Genomic DNA, 20,200 nt, shown 5'->3' on the forward strand with positions numbered 1-20,200 from the left:
TGCAGGAAACCGCTCGGTAACATCCGACCGATTGCTGATTAGATCCAAAACGCACCGGACGCAGCCGATTCATTATTGATCGTAATTTGCATAATTTATAATAATAATAATAATAATAATAATAATAATAATAATAATAATCTTTATTTATATAGCACTTTTCATACATTAAAAACTGTAGCACAAAGTGCTTTACATATCAGTTTAAAAATCAGTACCGCCCCCCACCCACACCCACCCACTCACCCGCACACACACACACACACACACACACACACACACACACACATATACATGCAAACCCATAAGCTCACACATACTTAAGAAGACTGACTGAGCACGGGTAGACCAGAACAAAAATGTACAAGTAAAAGTAAAACATCAATTTAGGAGGTGCTGTCTCAGGGAGCCTTCCGCACCAGGATGCAGTCGCCGACCCCGGCGACCAGGCACCAGCAACACAGCCCCGCATCCCAACTAGTGGGGGAGGGCCAACTGGGACCCCCACCCGCCACAGCCCCCGGAGTCCACAGCCGCCCCCCGGCATGGAGGGCTCCCTCTGATGAAACACCGGAGAATAAGAAACATTAAAAAGATATAAAAATATTATTCGGTCGCGTGACCTCAAATTCCCGTCTGCTTGGTCTCAAAAGGGGGACACAGAAAGAATGTCATCGAAATGTGAGAAAGAAATGGGGGTGGATGGTTTGTTTGTACACAAATATGGCATGTTCTCCAAAGCCGATCTGATCGGCCCGTGGCACTTTACAGGTTGTTTTCGTAAAGCCGATTTAATCGGCCCATGGCACTGAAAGAGTTAAGAACGCTGTGTGAATCTCTGTCTGTGCGTCTGTTCATGTGAACTCCTTAAAGGACTCCTAGTGAAGACATAACGTGTTCTTCTGATCTACTTGTGTCCACCACAGGAACATGTGGGTTCTGCAAAGGCCTCCTGATCCATGAACATCATGATGTTCATATTCATTGGTTAGTGCGTCCTGTTAAAGGGGGTTTCATATTGCAATGGTGGAAAATCTTGGACAGGATCACTGACCTGGATACGAACTTCGGAACGGTCCACGAACACTCCATTGTTATACGTCTGCCTTGAGAAGGTCGGACAAAATGGTCCATAAACCATTCGCAGTGTGTTCATGGGCGTTTGTCACGGCATTTGTGACTGAGGCTTTAATGAAACATGTGCATTAAAGGGACTCGTTTGTGGGAGGAGTCACCACAGACTGACTGTCAGTGTTCATCCATTATATGAGGAAACAGGTGTGATTCTAATGAAGAACCGTCCAGTTAATGAGGAAGCACAGGTGAAGGTCCAGAGTTTAAACACATTTGATGTGTTTTCATCTGTTGGAGTCTGTGCTTCAGTCCTTATTTGTTTATCCTGTCACAGTCTGATCCACTTCATTCACTCCTCTGTTTCTTTGTCAGTTTTCTTACTGGCTCTGATTACATTCCTTCGTTAACTGTTTTATTTTCTTTATTATTTGACTTTTTTTTTTCCACCTCACACCTCTTCATCTTTTCCTGCTTCAGCTCGTCCCTCGTTTATTTTTTCATTTATTATTACTACTGCCGTAAGTAAGTAAGTAAGTAAGTAAATTTTATTTATAGAGCACTTCTCACAGACAGTCACAAAGTGCTTTATCAATTCAAATCAAATCAAATCAATTCAAATCAAAATCAAATCAAGTTTACAGAGACCCAACAGAGTCCTTCAGGAGCAAACACTTGTGATTAGTGACAGTGGCGAGGAAAAACTTCCCTTTAACGGGCAGAAACCTCGAGCAGACCCAGACTCCTGAAGGATGGCTGCCTGCCTTGACCAGTTGGGGTTAAAGAGAGAGAGTAAAGGAGGAGAAAAGAGAGAGCGATAGAGATATAGAGAGACTGGGGGAGAGGGGGGCGGGGGGGGCACATGGAGTACTTTATGATGAATTCATAGAGTGTAGTCAGTCTGTGGTGGCCCTGGGTCAGGTGGGAGACTAAAAAGCCTTTTTGAACAGGAGGGTTTGAGGTGTTTCTTAAAGCTCTCTCCAGAGTCCATGGACCGTAGGTGTAGAGGCAGCTCATTCCATAGACGTGGTCCACAGCTTTAAAAGACCTGTCACCGCGTGTGCTAAAACAGGTGCATGGAACCATCAGCAGGTGCTGTTCTGAAGACCTCAAGCTACGAGTTGAGCTGTAGGGCTGGATCAGGGAAGCAATGTATGCAGGGGCCTGGCCATGTAGGGCCCGGAAAGTTAGCACAAGAATTTTGAAATGAAGACGATATAGAACAGGAGCCAGTGGAGAGATTTAAGGATGGGAGTGATGTGGGTTCTCCTGTTTGTGCGGGTCAGGAGCCTGGCAGCAGAGTTCTGGACAAACTGTAGACGGGCCAGCTCCTTCTTGTTTAAGCATGTAAACAGGCTGTTGCAGTAGTCTAAGCGAGAAGACACAAAAGCATGAACGATCATCTCGAGCTCATTGATGGACACCATAGATCTGAGTTTGGAGATGTTGCGTAGGTGGAAGAAACAGTTTTTGACTAGGTGTTTGGAGTAGAATTCTAAAGACATGCCCTGGTCAAAGATGACACCCAGATTCCTCAGTTTGGACTTTACCGAGGAACTCAGGTCTCCAAGGTGATGTTTGATCCCTGGGATTGCACTATCCGGGGCAATGATGAGGGTCTCAGTTTTGCTGGAGTTCAGCTGGAGGCTGTTCTCATTTAGCCACTGCTTCAGCTCTGACAGGCAGTTGATTAAGGAACTCAGTTTGTGGGGCTCAGAGGAGTTAAAGGAGCAGTATATCTGGATGTCATCCGCAAATAGATGATAGGAGACATCACTGTACTGTCGGATAATGTGGCCAAGTGGGAGGACATAGAGTAAGAATAGGACTGGTCCCAGGACAGAGCCTTGGGGCACACCACACAGTAGATCCGCTGAGTCAGATTGGAAGTTGTTTATTGACACAGTGAAGCTTCTGCCGGTCAGGTAAGAGGAGAACCAGTCTAGCACAGGACCTGACATCCCTACCAGGTCCCTCAGTCTCTCAATCATTATGGTATGGTCCACTGTGTCAAAGGCCGAGGACAGATCTAGCAGGACCAAGACCGTGGATTTCCCGGAGTCAGCCGCCGTCAGGATGTCACTAGACACTTTTAATAGTGCGGTTTCTGTTGAGTGGCGTTGTCTAAACCCAGACTGAAAAGTGTCATAGATCTGGTGTGTCTCCAGAAAAGCTGTAAGTTGTTTAGACACTGCCTTCTCAAGGATTTTGGCCAATAGGGGGAGCTTTGAAATGGGCCTGTAGCTCGCACAGATTTACATCCTGATGTTGTTTCCATATCATCTCTGTTTTATTTATAACTGTTATTTTAACCCTTAAACACCCACAGATACTTTTATATCAGTTCACAAATGGGTCTTTAAGGGTTAAAGGTGGACACTTGGGTCTGTAAGGGTTAAAGGTGAACATTTGGGTCTTTAAGGGTTAAAGGCGGATGTTTGGGTCTTTAAGGATTAAAGGCGGATGTTTGGCTCTTTATGGGTTAAAGGTGGACGTTTGGCTCTTTAAGGGTTAAAGGTGGATTTTTAAGGGTTACGGATGGACCTTTAAGGGTTAAAGGCAGACATCTTTGAACGTTAAAAGCAGACATCTTTAAGGGTTAAAGGTGGACCTTTAAAGGTTAAAGGCGAACATCTTTAAAGGTTAAAGGTAGATCTATGGGTCTTTAAGGGTTAAAGGTAGACCTTTGGGTCTTTATGGGTTAAAGGTGGATTTTTAAGGGATACGGATGGACCTTTAAGGGTTAAAGGCAGACATCTTTAAGGGTTAAAGGTGGACATCTTTAAAGGTTAAAGGTGGGCCTTTAAGGGTTAAAGGCGGACATCTTTAAAGGTTAAAGGTAGACCTTAAAGGGTTAACCTCTGTCTTTCTAAGCTCTTCCTGTTTCTCTGATGATCAGCACTGTCCTCAACACCCCACCCCCCACCCCCCGGATGCGGTTGCCGTGGCGCCTCGGAGCAGCCTCTCAGTGTGGGAGGACCACATATTGGAAAATTGCTAGACAACGGCAATAAAAGGGATTCAAATGTGTGTGTGGAGCCGTTTGGGGTTAGCGCCGGGGGAGAGCAGCAGAAACTGGGGGGATGTTTATCATGCAAACGGCTGAATAATGGATGCGCTCAGAGTCCATTTGTCTCCGATGCTAATTTGTCATCGGCTTTTTGGGAGATCTACGAGCATAATAATGAAACAGCAGCGAAACACGACTCTGGTTCTCACACACACACACACACACACACACACACACACACACTCTCTAATTGGTGTATTGTGGAACTGCTGTTGTAATTAACTAATGAGTAAACAGAGGCGTGTCTTATAGAATCAGTGTGGATTCATACAGGAAACGACTGCATTTAACACAAATATTAACACACACACACACATACAGTCATGAACATGTGTGTGTTCAGACCAGGATGAAACAGGTAACCTCTGAAACTAAAGGTTGACTCTTAGAAACAGTAGAAATACGACAGATAAAATCAGGGTGTCATCGGCCGAACATGAACAGATGCATTCTGGGATTGAGTGACTGTGGAACTGACCGCTGACCTCCTGCATATCCACTAACACTACCTGATTCCACTGGATTCATCTGTTCACAACATTGTTATTAACTGGATTAAATAAAATGTTATTATTATTATTATTATTATTACTATTACTATTATTATTATTATTATTATTGAACTACAAAAAATATATATCAATTAAATATCGAAAAAATATCAACTCCACTTGAAAAACAATAATAAAACCAATAAACAGTAATAAATGATGGACTAGTTCCATATGTGTTGATTCATTTAATGTGATATTTAACTCTATAATGTTCGTTTTTTTTCTCCACAAACAGGTCAACACTGGATCCTAGTGTTAAAAACTGCCTGTTTTTGTCAGGATTTGTAACTATTTTCCTCCTTTCAGACTGGGTTGGTGTTAAACAGGTTCTGGGTCTGCTTTGTTACCTTTGGTATTGGGTCAGGTTCTGGGTCAGTTCTGTTCCATTTGGTATTGGGTCAGGTCCTGGGTGGGTTCCGTTACCTTTCGGATCCCCTCTGAGGGGCTGGACACAGAGTAGTCCATGCCGTTGTTCTTGCTGATGGTTCTCCACAGCTCGGCGTAGGTGCTGTCCTGCTCCAGGGGGTTGGTGCCTTTGTTCCTGAAGTAGTCGTAGACTGCCGAGTCCCGGACCGTCCCGTAGTCCACGTCCATCTGCCGGGCCAGGTCCTGGAAAGACCTGCAGGAAGCGACAAGGAACCGTTAGAGATGATCCATGGACAGAAACACAGTAGAACGCACAAAGAGTCAGAACAATGAGGAGAAAACCCAGAGAACATCTACCATCAACAGAGTCCACCACAGTTCTACCATGGATTCTACCACGGTTCTACCATGGGTTCCACCACTGTTCCACCACGGGTTCTACCAGGGGTTCTACCAGGGGTTCTACCACGGTTCCACCATGGGTTCTACCACAGTACTACCATGGGTTCTACCACAGCTCTAAAACGGTTCTACCACTGTTCCACCACTGTTCCAAAACGGTTCTACTATGGCTCTGCCACAGTTCCACCACAGTTCTACCATGGGTTCTACCACAGTACTACCATGGGTTCTACCACAGCTCTAAAACGGTTCTACCACTGTTCCACCACTGTTCCAAAACGGTTCTACTATGGCTCTGCCACAGTTCCACCACAGTTCTACCATGGGTTCTACCACAGTTCCACCACAGCTCTACCATGGGTTCTACCACGGTTCTACCATGGGTTCTACCACAGTCCTACCATGGGTTCTACCATGATTCTACTATGGCTCTAAAATGGTTCTACCACGGTTCCACCACTGTTCCACCATGGTTCTACCATGGCTCTGCCACATTTCCACCACAGTTCTACTGTGGGTTCCACCACTGTTCTACCAGGGTTCTACCACAGTTCTACCAGGGTTCTACCACAGTACTACCAGGGTTCTACCCCAGTTCTACCCCAGTTCTACCATAGTACTACCAGGGTTCTACCACAGTACTACCAGGGTTCTACCCTGGTTCTACCACAGTTCTACCATAGTACTACCACGGTTCTACCACAGTTCTACCAAGGTTCTACCACAGTACTACCAGGGTTCTACCATGGTCCTACCACAGTTCTACCACAGTATTAACAGAACCTGAGACGATGCTGGTATTTAGATGTTTTAACTTCCCACTGAACTGCTCTGATACTTTTTTTCTGAGGGTTTATGTCTTTTATCTGTTTCTTTCAGTTTATTTATTTTTTGGGTTTTTTTAGACGTTTCATCTTTATTTCAGTCTGAATCTGTTCATCTCTGTGGTTTTCAGGATGAACCTGTACAAACTGCCCTGACTGGACCGTTCTTCTGCTGTGTTTTTCCAGTTGAACGTCTGTTTTTACAGTTGATGTCCTCAGACCATCTGTGTTTCCGTTTCCTCTCAGACACTGATGGACGTGGTATTTTAGGTCCGTTATTCGTCTCCACTCGAGCTCAACAACACTGTTCAAACGAAGCGAGTGAGAAGAGGAAACACTAGAGTCTGAAAAGGATCAAGTCCAACAAAAGCAAAACAGACGAAAAACCAAAAACAGAAGAGAACAGGAAAAACAACTACACAACACACACCAGCACACAATATACACAACACAACTACACAACTCACATTTAACCCCTTTAGCCTCTATCACACCCCTTTGGTCTACATCAAACACTGTTGACTCTCTATCAAACCCTTCAGTCCATATCAAACCCCTTTGGTCCGTATAAAGGGATGTGATTGGCTTAGACCAGTTCTGGTCCTGGTTTAAATGGACCTGGGCTGATCTGCTCTAATGCAGGGGTGTCAAACTCATTATGGTTCAGTTCCATATTTAGCCCAGTTTGATCTCAAGCGGGCCAGACCAGTAAAATAATGACTTAATAACTTACAAATAATGACAAATCCAAGTTTTTCTTTTGTTTTAGTACAAATAAACTGATACTGATAAGAACTGAATCTGAACTGAACTGAAAGAACAGAGTGACCCCACTGGAGTCTCTTTATCTTCATACACACATTCCACAATTATTACACAGTTCAAGCATCTCCCCTACCCCCATTGTTTTTTCACGTCTGCTGTCTGCCTAATGTTCACGCTGTCCCCCAATCCCCTTCAAATCCATGAAAAAATTCCAGCATGTGTCCACGTGTACTGTGTGAAAACTGTCTGATGTCTTATATTTGTGCTTTGCGTTATCTTCTGTTCTTCACTGCAATTTTCGAAGAAAGGGTTTTGTGGTAGCGCTCTAGTTGTACTCTGTACTAGGAGCAGCGGCCTGATGTCCTTAATCATCGAACTCAATTTCGTTTGATGTACTTTGTACTGTTAAATGACAATCAAGGCAATTCTGATTCTGATTCTGAAATAAAACCCCAATTAAATTATAAAAATACTTACATTTTACAAAAAAGATGTGAATAACCTGAAAAAACAGAAATTTCATTTGAAAAATTAGTGCAATTTTAACAATATTATGCCTTGACTTATTATTTATACATGTGCATTTACATACAATGTTCCATAAACATTTGGTAACAGGCAGAATATTGTAGAAAATTTGGAGTTCGGAACTAAAATTTGAACAAATTCTACAATATTCCATCTCTTATTATTAACTACTACAACTCCAGATCCCAGTGGATCAATAAATGCACAAAACATTTAGTTACAGGCAGAATATTGTTAAAATTGCACATTTGGGGTTGTTCATCTTTGTTTATGTTTATGCATTCATTTGCATTTTATTCTGAAAAAATTGTTTTGTAAATGTAAATATTTTCACAGCGGAATTTTTTTCACTTAAATTTTTTCCACATAATTTTTTCCCGAAGAAAATTTGTCGTCATTATTTATGGGTTATTGTGTTGTTATTTTTACTGGAGATCACATTGGTCTGTATGTGGAACCTGAACCAAAAGGATTTGGACAACCTGGACTGTTCAGGTTCATTTTTGCACTTTATCCCACGGGCTGGAATGGAACCTTTGGCGGGGGGGGCCAGATTTGGCCCTCAGGGCCGCATGTTTGACACCTGTGATCTAATGGAAAGAAACCAGCTGAAGTCCAGTCCACGTCAGACCAGTGTCAGAATCAGAACTGTGGGTCCATGAATCAGACCATGGACCAGGGTTTCATCTGCATGAGGACCTGTTCTCTACCAACCATCACGTCCACAGTGACATTTTCATCAGCACATGAACGCAGGAGGGCGTGAAGGGCGATGCGTTCAAATGCACAGAGATGTGTGGAAATGTAGAGCGTCGATGCATTACTGAAGAACACATTTACATAAGAAAAAAAGAAGAAAAAGAAAAAGGAGGAGAGGAAGAAGAAGAAGGGGGAGGAGAAGAAACAGAAGAAAAAGAAAAAAGAAGACGAAAAGAAAAAGTACATATAGTGTATTTAGTCTTTTTTGTTTATTTTATTCCTCTGTCTGAGCAAAACTTATTTGTCTCTTGTAATTTTTGCTCATGTTTAATCATTTTCTAATCAGCAGAAACAGAATTTTCCATAATTCATCATATGAGAAAAAAAAGTGTTGAAATGTGTCATGATGTTTTTATTTTATGTTATATTTATTTCATATGTTTTAATAAGCTCATGTTAATGTTAAACAAAACAGATATTTGGATTGTTTTTACATAATGTTGTGTTTCAGCTTTACAGACATTTCACTACTACTATTATTATTATTATTATTATTATTATTATTATTATTATTATTATTATTATTATTATTATAATTGTCAGTAGTTGTGTTATTATTAAATTACACAGGTTTCAGGTCCTCTCTAATAATGGCTGTACTTGTACACTGTATTCTCCATCTGACCTCGTTAGCCTTTGAGGACCAATAAAAGACCAGCAGCTGAAGACCAGAGTGAGTAAAAGCATGGAGCTCATAAAGCAGACTGTACTGGAGCCTCACAGCATAAAGGAGGAGGAGGAGGAAGACTGGAGGAGGAGGAGGAGGAAGAGGAAGAGGAGGAGGAAGATTGGACGAGGAGGAAGAGGAAGAAGAGGAGGAGGAGGAGGAGGAAGAGGAGGAGGAAAAGGAAGAGGAGGAGGAGGAAGAAGAGGAGGAGGAGGAAGGAGAAGGAGGAAGAGGAGGAGGAGGAAGAGGAGGTGGAGGAAGAGGAGGAGGAAGGAAGAGGAGGAGGAGTATACGCGTGTTGTATTCATGTGTTCCAGACTCTGGACTAGACTGGACTGGACTCTGGACTGGACTAAATTGCACTAGACTGGACTGGACTAGCCTCTGGACTGGACTGGACTCTGGGCTGGACCGCCGTCTCAGATCTGGATTCTAACGTCTGAGGTGAATGAAGCAGCGTTTGGACCTGGACCCACCCAGACCCATGTGGTTCTATCAGGTCCAGATCAAACCTGGGTCTGAGGGTCCGGTCTAACCGAGGCGGTGGGTGGACTCACCGTATGGCGTGATCCATGCGTGACACTGTCAGATACGCCGCCAGGTTGGCTGTGTACGAAGAACATACGATGAGCGTGAAGAGCCACCAGCTGCCCATGACGATGCGGAGCGCCACCGAACCCACCACGCCCTCACCACCTGCACACAGGAAGGCAGCCACGTTAGCGGTGTTAACATGGACCACAACAACAACTACATCATCACCTACATCATCAACTACATCATCTTCATCATCATCATCATCCCGCCCCTTTTTTCCTTTTTTTCCTCAAACATTTTCTGTGATCAAATGATACATTTACAATTTTAACTTTGATTTCGATTGCAAATTCAAAATTTTTATTAAATGAAAAAAAAAAAAAAAATCATTTAAGTTTACATTTTAATGTTGTCATTTGTGTTGTTTGTGACGTCATTCACGGTTTGTCATTCATGTTATTTGTCATTCATGCTGTTTGTCATTCATGTTTATGTTGTTCATGTTATGCCATTCATGTTGTTCATGTTTATCATTCATGTTGTTTATATTGTTTATGTCATTCATGTTGTTTACGTTATGTCATTCATGTTTGTTGTTCATGTTGTTTATATTATGTCATTCATGTTGTTTATGTTGTTCATGTTGTTTGTTGTTTATCATTCATGTTTATATTGTTTGTCATTCATGTTGTTTATGTTGTTCACGTTTGTCATTCATGAATGTTTGTCATTCATGTTGTTCATGTTGTTTAAGTCGTTAATGTCATTCATGTTGTTTATGTCATTTATGTTGTTTATGTTGTTCATGTTTGTTGTTTATCATTCATGTTGTTTATATTGTTTATGTCATTCATGTTGTTTGTAGTTTCCTGTTGGTAAATGTATTTTCATGTTTTTTTGGTCCAACTGTCCGGTCCACTGTTGTTTCTGTGTCAAACCCGTCTCTTGTCCATGTCCAAACCCATCTCTTCTCCTCCTCCTCTTCTTCTACTGTTCGCTGTTGTTTCTGTGTCAAACCCGTTTCTTTTCTTCTTTCCTCTACTGTTCACTGTTGTTTCTCCGCCTGCCTTTAAGTCGTCCTCAGAGTTCTGCTGCTTAATATTTCACATGTTCTAAATTCTCCTGTGATGCTCGGCCCTCCTCTGCTGTAAATCCTGCCTCGCGCTCTGATGTAAAACCCTCAAATCAAACCTAAATCCGTCTTTACAAGGACCATAATCTTCTCTGGGCTGTGATTGATTTCAGCACTTTTTATTCTCTTTGAAACCCAGCGGTTCTGGTTCTGTTTGAGCTTCGACTGGTTTCTGTCTGGGTCGATAATGGGTCAAACAGGATTCAGAGGATGGTTTTAACCCTTTAAGGACTCCCATTAGAACAGGACGCCAACATTTATTTATCTTGGTTTTGTAATAAAATGTCAGAAAATGTCCTTTCTATTGGCCTTTTTCTGAACTTTCAATATCTGTCCATTAAATAACAATCAATCAAATCCATCCATTAATTATCATTATTATATATATGTAATACATATTTAAAACAGCGTGTTAGAGTGAAAAACAATGCATTTTTTGAGGGTTTTATTCTGAGGAAACATTAACAAGTCTTTTTTGGTTCAATTAAATCCACATTAACCCTTTAAGGATTCACATTAGGACACAAATTTATTTGTTTTTTGTTACAAAAGTGTCAGAAAATGTCTGTTTTTACCAATTCTTTTCTCAAGAAGAACTTAACTTTCAATATCTGTCCATCATCACTACTATATGTAACAAATGATTAAAACAGTGTGCTAGAGTAAAAAAAAATGACTTGAATTTTTATCATATTTATTATAAAATCAACTGTAAATGTAGATCACTAAACTTTCTGAGTTTCTATAAATATCCTTTCCTGTCTTTTCCACGTGTTGATCCATTGTAGTTGTTCTAGATCATTGTGTGTCCATGTTCTTCTTGTTCTTTTTGGTTCTTGGTGTCATTTGGATCCTATTGATAGTCTGGGTTCACTTTGTGTCTAGTTGTAGACAGAGCCCCTCATTTCACTGACAAAAACATCCATCAGCTGATTCAAATACACACACTGGATCTGTGTATGAACTGGAGAGATCTGACTATAGATTTACACAAACATACAAATATACAGACATTCAGAGAAGATTTACAGATACAACTATCAAACAAAGGAAATTGAGAGCCATAAGAGGAAAGAGGGTGGGGGGGTGGATGGGAAAAGTTTTTGTTTTGTTTCGATTTCCATTTTTATTATTTTTATTTATTTATTTCTTCTTTTTTCTTCTGATGTTTAAAAATCATCCCTGTGTGGTGTATCTGTAAGTTTATACATTTATGTGTTTCATCTGGAAAATGTCTTATCTCACTGTAAAAGCTTCTGTTAATAAAAACAAGACTTAAAAAAAAAAAAAAAAATCAACTAAACAAACCACAAAAATACAGAGAAAAACAGGGAAAAAAAACAACAAAACTCAACAAAAACACATCCAAACACTCCAGAACAGCACAATCACTATTAGATATAATTATTTATATGAATTCACCACTAAAACACTGATCTCTCTCACTGACTGCACTCTGCTGCTCTAAGCCCCAGCCCCCACTTCCAATCTCCCCCTCAGCCAATCAGCCCTCCACCCTAATGTGTTCTAGATTAAAACTGTTATAAATTGCGGCATCAGTTTCTCGTGCCGTTGGATGGCGTTCCTCACCTTGTTGTACGAAGGCCCCGTAGACAATCCAGATGGCGCTGTGCAGAGTCCCTGAGCCCACGGCGGATGGCTGCCCCGGTGCATTCTGGGTAGAGGAGCGCAGCGCCTGCAGCCGGTTGAGCAGGAAGATGAGGACTCCAACCACGGGGATGGCGGCGGCGATGCACGCCCACACGGCCAGGTCAAAGGGCGCAAACAGCGAGAAGATGTTGATCTTCTCCTCGGGTTTCCGCAGCAGGATGCCCACGCTGTAGTCCAGGTAACGCTTACTGAAGTCCACCACATTCTCCCGCTCCGGCGTGATGGTGATGGCGGAGACGGCCAGGTCAGCCCTCTGGAAACCAAACCGTCAAACCGTGAACAAAAGCAGAACAACGAAAACAAACGGATCAAAGAGTGGAAGAACTGTGGCGTCGTCTGAAAATAAGGCCTCGGACGGAAGGGAACTGACGGAACCACAGCAGGTCACATGTTTACAACCACAGCAGGTCACATGTTTAGAGCCAATCACATTTATTTATATAATGTAAAACCATAATCAAAATTATCTCATGACACTTTACAAATAGAGCTGGAATAAACCAGACTGTCAAACCAATTTATAGAACCAACAGAACCAACAGGAGTAAACACTTTATCTTAATCGTATCATGTCTAATCGTGTAAATTCTGGTCGTGTAAATTCTAGTTGTGTAGTTTCTAGTTGTGTATTTGTAGTCGTGTAATTTCTAGTCGTATCATGTCTAATCGTGTAATTTCTGGTCGTATAAATTGTAGTCGTGTAATTTCTGGTTGTGTAAATTCTAGTCGTGTAATTTCTAGTCGTGTAAATTCTAGTATTGTAATTTTGAGTCGTATCATGTCTAATCGTGTAAATTCTAGTTGTGTAGTTTCTAGTTCTGTAATTTGTAGTCGTGTAATTTGTAGTCGTATCATGTCTAATCGTGTAATTTCTGGTCGTGTAAATTCTAGTCGTGTAATTTCTAGTCATGTAGTTTCTAGTCGTGTAATTTCTAGTTGTATCATGTCTAGTCATGTCTAGTCATGTGGTGTCAGTCCTTGTTCTGGTCCTCTAGTCAGTCCCTGCAGGTCCACGTGGGTTCCAGGTCTTCGTACCTTGTTGATCAGATCTCCGATCATACCGTTCCAAGACCCGTTTGGGAGCTGAGATCCATAACGACTGTCGGAGACCTGCAGAGAAAACAAAGGGAACATTTAGAGGTTTTAGACGTTCTGGGAGACTTTGAGGTGGACAACATGGACTCGTCCTCCATGCGCCTCACCTGGTAGATTTCATATTTGAAGCCCAGGATCTTGGCGAGGGCATCCAGGACGTCGATGGAGAACCCTTTGTACCTCTTGGGTTGTCCCAGGATGTTTTCCGCCACCATGACAAAGGGGTCCTCCTGCAGAGACAGACAGACAAGGACGTTAGCGAGGAAGAGAGCATCAGACATGATGAAGATCAAGACAAAGAGATGTGGACGAGGACACCATAAATGAGGATGAAGGCATCAGAGATGACAGATGACTGAGACACAGAGACATGGACATAGAGCTGTGGACACAGATGTGGACATAGGGATGTGGATAGAGAGACGTGGACATTGACATGAGACACTGATCAGTGAATCCTCATTAGGACAAAGTTTCTTTTCATTTAGTCCATTTGTTGTTTTGGATGTTTGTGTTCTTTTGTTCTGTATTTGATTTGTTTCTGTTCATTTTATTGATCATTTAATCCATCTTGTATATATGTAGTTAATTCTGTAAATTATTTGGTCTTTTTTTTAATCAGTTATTTTGTTTATTTTGTTCATGTTATTGATGTTTTGCTCATTTTTCTTTTTTTTTTATTACATAATAACATTATATTCAATTTGTTGCTTAATTTATTCTTTTCTGTTCATTTTATTGATTTTTTCACTATTTTTTTAAAATTACTTTTTGTTAATTTGTTACTAATATTTGTTTATGTTTTTTCTTATTTTTGTCCGTTTTATTATTTTACAGATTCAGATGAACTTTATTAACCTCCAGGTGGAATTGAATATCCTTCAGCTCAAGAAAATAGAAAAAATGAGTTAAAAACAGAAACACTTCAGTCTGTGTTCAGTTCATCTTATTTGGTTCATGTTTGTTATTGACTTAGTTGTTTTTTTGTTCAGGTTCATTCTTATTCTTGTTGAATTTTCTTCTATTTTTTCCAGTTTCAGGATTAGGAAGCAGAGGTCAATGTGATCTAACTCATTTATGTTTGTTTTTTCTATATTTTCACACCAGTTTATCGTATCTGTACTGACATAAACATATAAACTGAACTTTACCACAAATTTCAACTCTCAGACGTACAGATCTGACAGTAAACGTCACTTATTATTGTTGTGTATGAGTCCAACGGCACAAAAAATAACCTTCTGTTCTGGTTTTTCTTGTATCCTTTGTTATTTTTGCAGCCGTTGGTGTTTTGAACATTACACATGATGAGTTTACTGTCTGAAGTTTCATCACGTGGATGTCTGGACTCATCACTGAAACTTTTATTTAACACAAAAATCTCCCGTTTGTTCTCCATCAAACACTGATTTTTACAGAACATCCATGTTTCTACATAAAGGATCTGACGCTCGAGTTCAACTGAAAATGACTCTGAAATAAAAACAGATCAAGTCCACGACCTTCAACGGAAATATGAACAATATTTAACCCTTACACACATGAAATTACTTTTGTGATTTTTTGTTTCCATGGTGATTTATCACCGTTTATGATGATATCCTTTAAATGCAGCTTTTGTCAGTGTAAACCAGTAAATAACAGTGGACGGACACACTGGATTTAAGGACAGATTGGATTGAAAAAGACACTGTTTATTCAGTTTGATCTGTTTAAATAAAATAATCTTTGAATTTACTCTGAGTTTAATGAACATTTTACATGATCAGTGAATTAAATATAAGAAGATACAGGATTTACACTGAAACATGTCAAATACAGGATAATATTAGAATAAATGGAGCTAAATGACTTAAGGAAAGGTGAAATAGAGAATAATTAATGTAAGAACATGGTCAAAGGGGGCGGAGCCTAATGAGGCTTTGATCCAGAATACGACAAACAGATGAAACTAGAGGTAAAGACTGGGATGAAGACCTGGACCTGGACCCAGACCTAAACCTGGACCTGTCCCAGACCTAGACCTGGACCTGGGCCTGGACCCGGACCCAGACCCAGGCCTAGACCTGGACCCAGACCCGTCTCCTCCCCTGGTGGACTCCAGTGGGTTAAATGTGTCTCAGGTTGTTTTCGCTGACATGCGGGTGTGTTTGAGGTGACCTAGACCTGGACCTGGGCCAGACCCAGACCCATCTCTCCCCCAGTGGACTCCAGTGGGTTAAATGTGTCTCAGGTTGTTTTCACTGACATGGGGGTGTGTTTGAGGGGTTGTGTGTGCGGTGGCTGTTTGTGTGGAGGATGTGTTGTGTGTCTGTGGACATGTTCCTGCTCCAGGGTGAAGGTATTAGTCTCGGTTGGTTGGACATCCACCTCGGCACTGCTGTGCCAGCACAGGGGGTGGTGGTGGTGGGGTGGGGGGGGGGTGGTGGAACCTGCCATGGACCTGGACCCCCCTGAGGGACGGTGTTTTATCGGTTACAGAAGAGTCTGGAGGGAACGCTGAAGACCCGGTTCAACACCTCCACAGAAAACACCTACTGTGTCTTTAATGACCACAGGATGTTCTCCTGAAGGTCCACAAACACTCACAGTCACTGAAGTCCAAACAAACCCAACTCAACAAACAGACCTCAACAAACAGACCTCAACAAACAGAACTCACAGAACTCAACAAACTAACAAACATGTCTCAAAGGACCACATGAAAATCTTAATGTACATAAACCTCTGAGTCTGTTGGAGACAATTTAACTTAATTTATAACTCACTGGGTGTGGACGTAGAGATGTGGACGTAGACAAGTAGATGTTTCTGGTGTTTGGTGGACCTGTGTACATAGATGTTTCTGCTGTTTGGTGTACCTGCGTACATGGATGTTCTGGTGTTTGGTGGACCTACCAACAGCGTCACCACCTTGACTGTCACACCTTGCATCCCATTCTCGATGCGACTCTCCTTCAAGCTGCCGTTGAGTCCATGAACTGAATCCCACGTTGCTAACTGTAAAAGCAAACAGAAGCAGCAGATAAATACACAATCACAGCCACACGTGTGAGTTTTAACATCTTCACATGTTCCTGAGGCAGATAGAAGCAAATAAAACTAATGCGACACGAAGCCGCGGCTGCTGTTTCACTGGTTATTCAGCATGTGTTTGAGTCCTGCGGTAAATGAGAGCAGAGCTGCAGAGGAAAACAGAACGGAACACAAAAACACTGTGATCTAATTAACAACACCTCCTCCAACATGAAAAGACCTCCAGGAACATCTGCAGACCATGAATCCGACAGAAAACAGGACAAAACGCTCTGCACACACTGGGATTATTATCAAAACTAACACTAAACCCAGTGTGAAACAACAGTTCACTAATGGAAGAAAACAGTTCCTTGGTTCATGTACGTCAGCGTCTGTTCTATGTAGATCAATCCCCAGTTGAATGGGTGAGGTTGTCAGGTTCTGTTCTATGTTCCAGTCCTGGTTCTGTTCTATGTTCCAGTCCTGGTTCTGTTCTATGTTCCAGTCCTGGTTCTGTTCTATGTTCCAGTCCTGTGGTTTGGATGCAGATCTAACTATAGAAGTGGGCGGGACTTTCACTGGAGGAGAACTCAGCTCATCCAATCACAGTCCATATATGACTTCTATCAGTGATCAATATGAACTAGACTGATATCTGGAACCATTTACATGTTCTAAACCATCAACAGATGGACCAGTAGAAGGAAAGGAACATTTTAACCGTCCATATCATGTCCCTCAAAACTCATTTACAGAAACAAAAGCAGCTGAATGATAGGAATAAAAGAGACAAGATGGTAAAGTGAAGTGAAAGCTGGTTCTTTTTGTTGCAGTCAGATTAATGTGATTGAATATATGTGGTTGAATATATGTGATTGAATATATGTGGTTGAATATATGTGGTTGAATATATGTGGTTGAATATATGTGGCTGAATATATGTGGCTGAATATATGTGGTTGAATATATGTGGCTGAATATATGTGATTGAATATATGTGGTTGAATATATGTGGTTGAATATATGTGGCTGAATATACTGTGACATGAGCTGAGGTTCAGGTTCCACTTCTCCCTCCGTCTACCTTTCCATGTTGACGTCCATCATTTGTTAAAAGCTCCAGTTTTAGTCCGACCCGTTCAGTCTGAGCCTCTACTGACACTTCATTCAAATCCATAAGCTTGGATTCCAGCCTCTAAAACCATAAAAGCCTCTATTTTCCACTCGGCCGTTTTTGGGCGCCGGCGTTCACCATTAACGGCGTCTCTCTGCATGTGTCATTTTGATAAAAAGCCTGTGGGACGCTGGTGTTTGGGAATCGATCGGCCTCCGTCCGTCCGTTTGTCCGTTCAGTTTGGGTATGTTCACGGCTTCGTCCCTCGGAGACAAACTCGGCCTAATTGAACGTGGACCCCGATAACATGTCTTAATTCCTCATAAACTCTGCGTCCCTTAATTGAATCACTTTATGAACACTTTCACGCATGGCTCCGAGACAAAATAAAAAATCAATACAATAAAAGTGGGTCATTTTCACATTAGACGAGGATAATGAAGCCGTGTGATCAACCGCGCTCTGATTAATTTCAGCCCATGGTAATGCGACGGCGCTCTGTAATCTCTGACAGAACGTCTTAATTAGCGTCGTTAAGCTAAACTAAGCTGGTTGTCGCTGTCGTCGTTGTTGTCGTACAGTGTGCGGCTCCGTAAACAACCAGCCAGGGTCACGCCTTAACACATGGCGAACGCCGCTCCGATGCTGCCATCAAATGGATCTGCTAATGATTCCCTAATGACGCCGCCGTCGTTAGATTCAACGCAGTGGAAAATGTTGATGAAGCCACAGCTCATCTATGTTTTCACAGAACGGCTGGATTTTACTGCAATTAATGCAACAAAACAGAGCAAATACAGTCAGACTCTGTTAGTTTTCACTTTGATTTCACAGGGTTTAAGAAGGATATCGTTAGCCTCATGTCATAATTAACTAAGACACACATGGGCCAAAGTCTGTGGACCCATTGAATCCAGGTGTTTCTTTTCTAACAGGGGTCTGGGATCCAAAACAATGACTAATGTCGGAATAGAGTTTTATATTATGGGATAAATATCCTATTGATTATTAATATTGATGTTTCTTTGTCTGATCCTCATGAACAGGACATCTGACAGCTGGAGACTTGATGTGTCCACATATTTATGTCCATAGAGTTGAGAAACATCAATATTTCACTCTAGTTTAATGGCAGATTTTTCTTCCTCAGTCAGATGTGATGACAGTAGATCGTTAGATGAAGAAGAAAATTATTATTTACAGTCAGAGCAGGAAAAATATTAGAGGCATTTAAAATCAGAGAAATAAAGAAAATCAGTGTTGATATAAATTTAGTCCAAACCATCTGTGAGTCATTTTGGAAACACAGATAATAATGCTGCGTTCCAGGCCAGTTTTTGAGCCCATAAGTCACGACTTGAAACCACGACTCACGACTTTTTTAATGCTCCAGGCAAGTTACACCAAACTGCCTGAGCGCAAGGAACTGTGGGAGTTAGATGTAAACAAACCAGCATAGTGGACCGTATGGGGCTTATGCTCATTTACAGTCACTTCTGTCCCAGAGGTGTTTGTTCTTTGCTTATTTGAGGGAAACAAGAGGAGGAAAAATGGCGCATAAGGCAATAGAAGCTGTTCTACCTTTAATGTTCCGTTTTCTGTCACTGACCTCCACAGCGTGTTTTGGATCTACTCCCTCCTCTCTGCACCAGCTACTATGCAGCGATATGTTATCAAAAACTCTCAATACTATTCAAGTGAGCAATGAAACTACGCCTAAAGAACTAAATTCCACTCCCTGGTTCCACTGAAAATAGCAACTAAACAAGTAATAACAATAAATCCCAGCAGTGCCTCCAGTTTCTGTAGCCCTCTTTTCCCTCAGGGGGGCGTAATAAGTGTAACCTGGGTCCGTGGGTTAAGTTCTCGACTGTTAAACCTTTTGAGTAAACTATGAGACTTATGCAATACACTTGACACAAATAAATAAACAAACTAGTCTAACCAGTGAGTGGACACAGAGACTGTATTTAAACAGAGAGTGTATTGTAAAGCGAATCAGTAAAATACTACAATACAATGAAATACTCAAGTAGTAAGGACAACAGAAGTTCAGGTAGAAGTCATTGGATCTTAGGGGTGTGTATCGGCAAGAATCTGGTGATACGATACAAATCATAATACTAGGATCACAATACATTACGATAAATCACTATACTGTTAAAAAGGCAATTTTTTGTTTGTTTCTTTTAAAAAAAAAAGAAAAAAAAAGATTATTTCCTTGAAGAACTGAATTACACTAAAACTCTGCACAAATACTAAACATATTTTTATTTGATCCCAACAGGATCTAATGCTATATCACAAAATTTTCCTGTTTTAAAACTCAAATTCTGTTTTACATACATTACAGTTTCAGATCCTGTTCAAATGTTCATATTCTACTAGTTCAGAACTAACATCAGAACAGTATTTGAGTTCAATCCCAACAAAGGAACTAACATTATTGAATAAAAGAGTGTCAAATAATAATAAATAAAATATATTAAAAAAACAAACAAAGAAACAAAAATGAACCTTCACAATATCTGCATTTGAATAAATACCTAAAAATATTGGCACAGTACTTTTTAATATTGATACAGTATTGTGAAATTAAGTATCACAGCATATTGCAGAACCAATAT

The 20,200-nt window shown here is 41.1% G+C and overlaps 1 protein-coding gene across 1 annotated transcript in view; it reads right to left on the reverse strand.

The window, feature by feature from the left end:
• Positions 1–20,200, reverse strand: part of LOC115415981 (glutamate receptor ionotropic, delta-1-like) — an 83,081-nt gene that overhangs the window by 27,959 nt on the left and 34,922 nt on the right. The window contains exons 5-10 of the mRNA XM_030129661.1: positions 16,340–16,441; positions 13,549–13,671; positions 13,382–13,456; positions 12,266–12,599; positions 9,564–9,702; positions 5,119–5,314 (exon numbers count right to left, since the gene is read on the reverse strand). Of these exons, the coding sequence (XP_029985521.1) occupies positions 5,119–5,314; positions 9,564–9,702; positions 12,266–12,599; positions 13,382–13,456; positions 13,549–13,671; positions 16,340–16,441 (969 nt within the window). The remainder of the gene's footprint in view (positions 1–5,118; positions 5,315–9,563; positions 9,703–12,265; positions 12,600–13,381; positions 13,457–13,548; positions 13,672–16,339; positions 16,442–20,200) is intronic.

Source organism: Sphaeramia orbicularis, unplaced genomic scaffold (genome assembly GCF_902148855.1).
Source record: "Sphaeramia orbicularis unplaced genomic scaffold, fSphaOr1.1, whole genome shotgun sequence".
NCBI lineage: Eukaryota > Metazoa > Chordata > Actinopteri > Kurtiformes > Apogonidae > Sphaeramia > Sphaeramia orbicularis.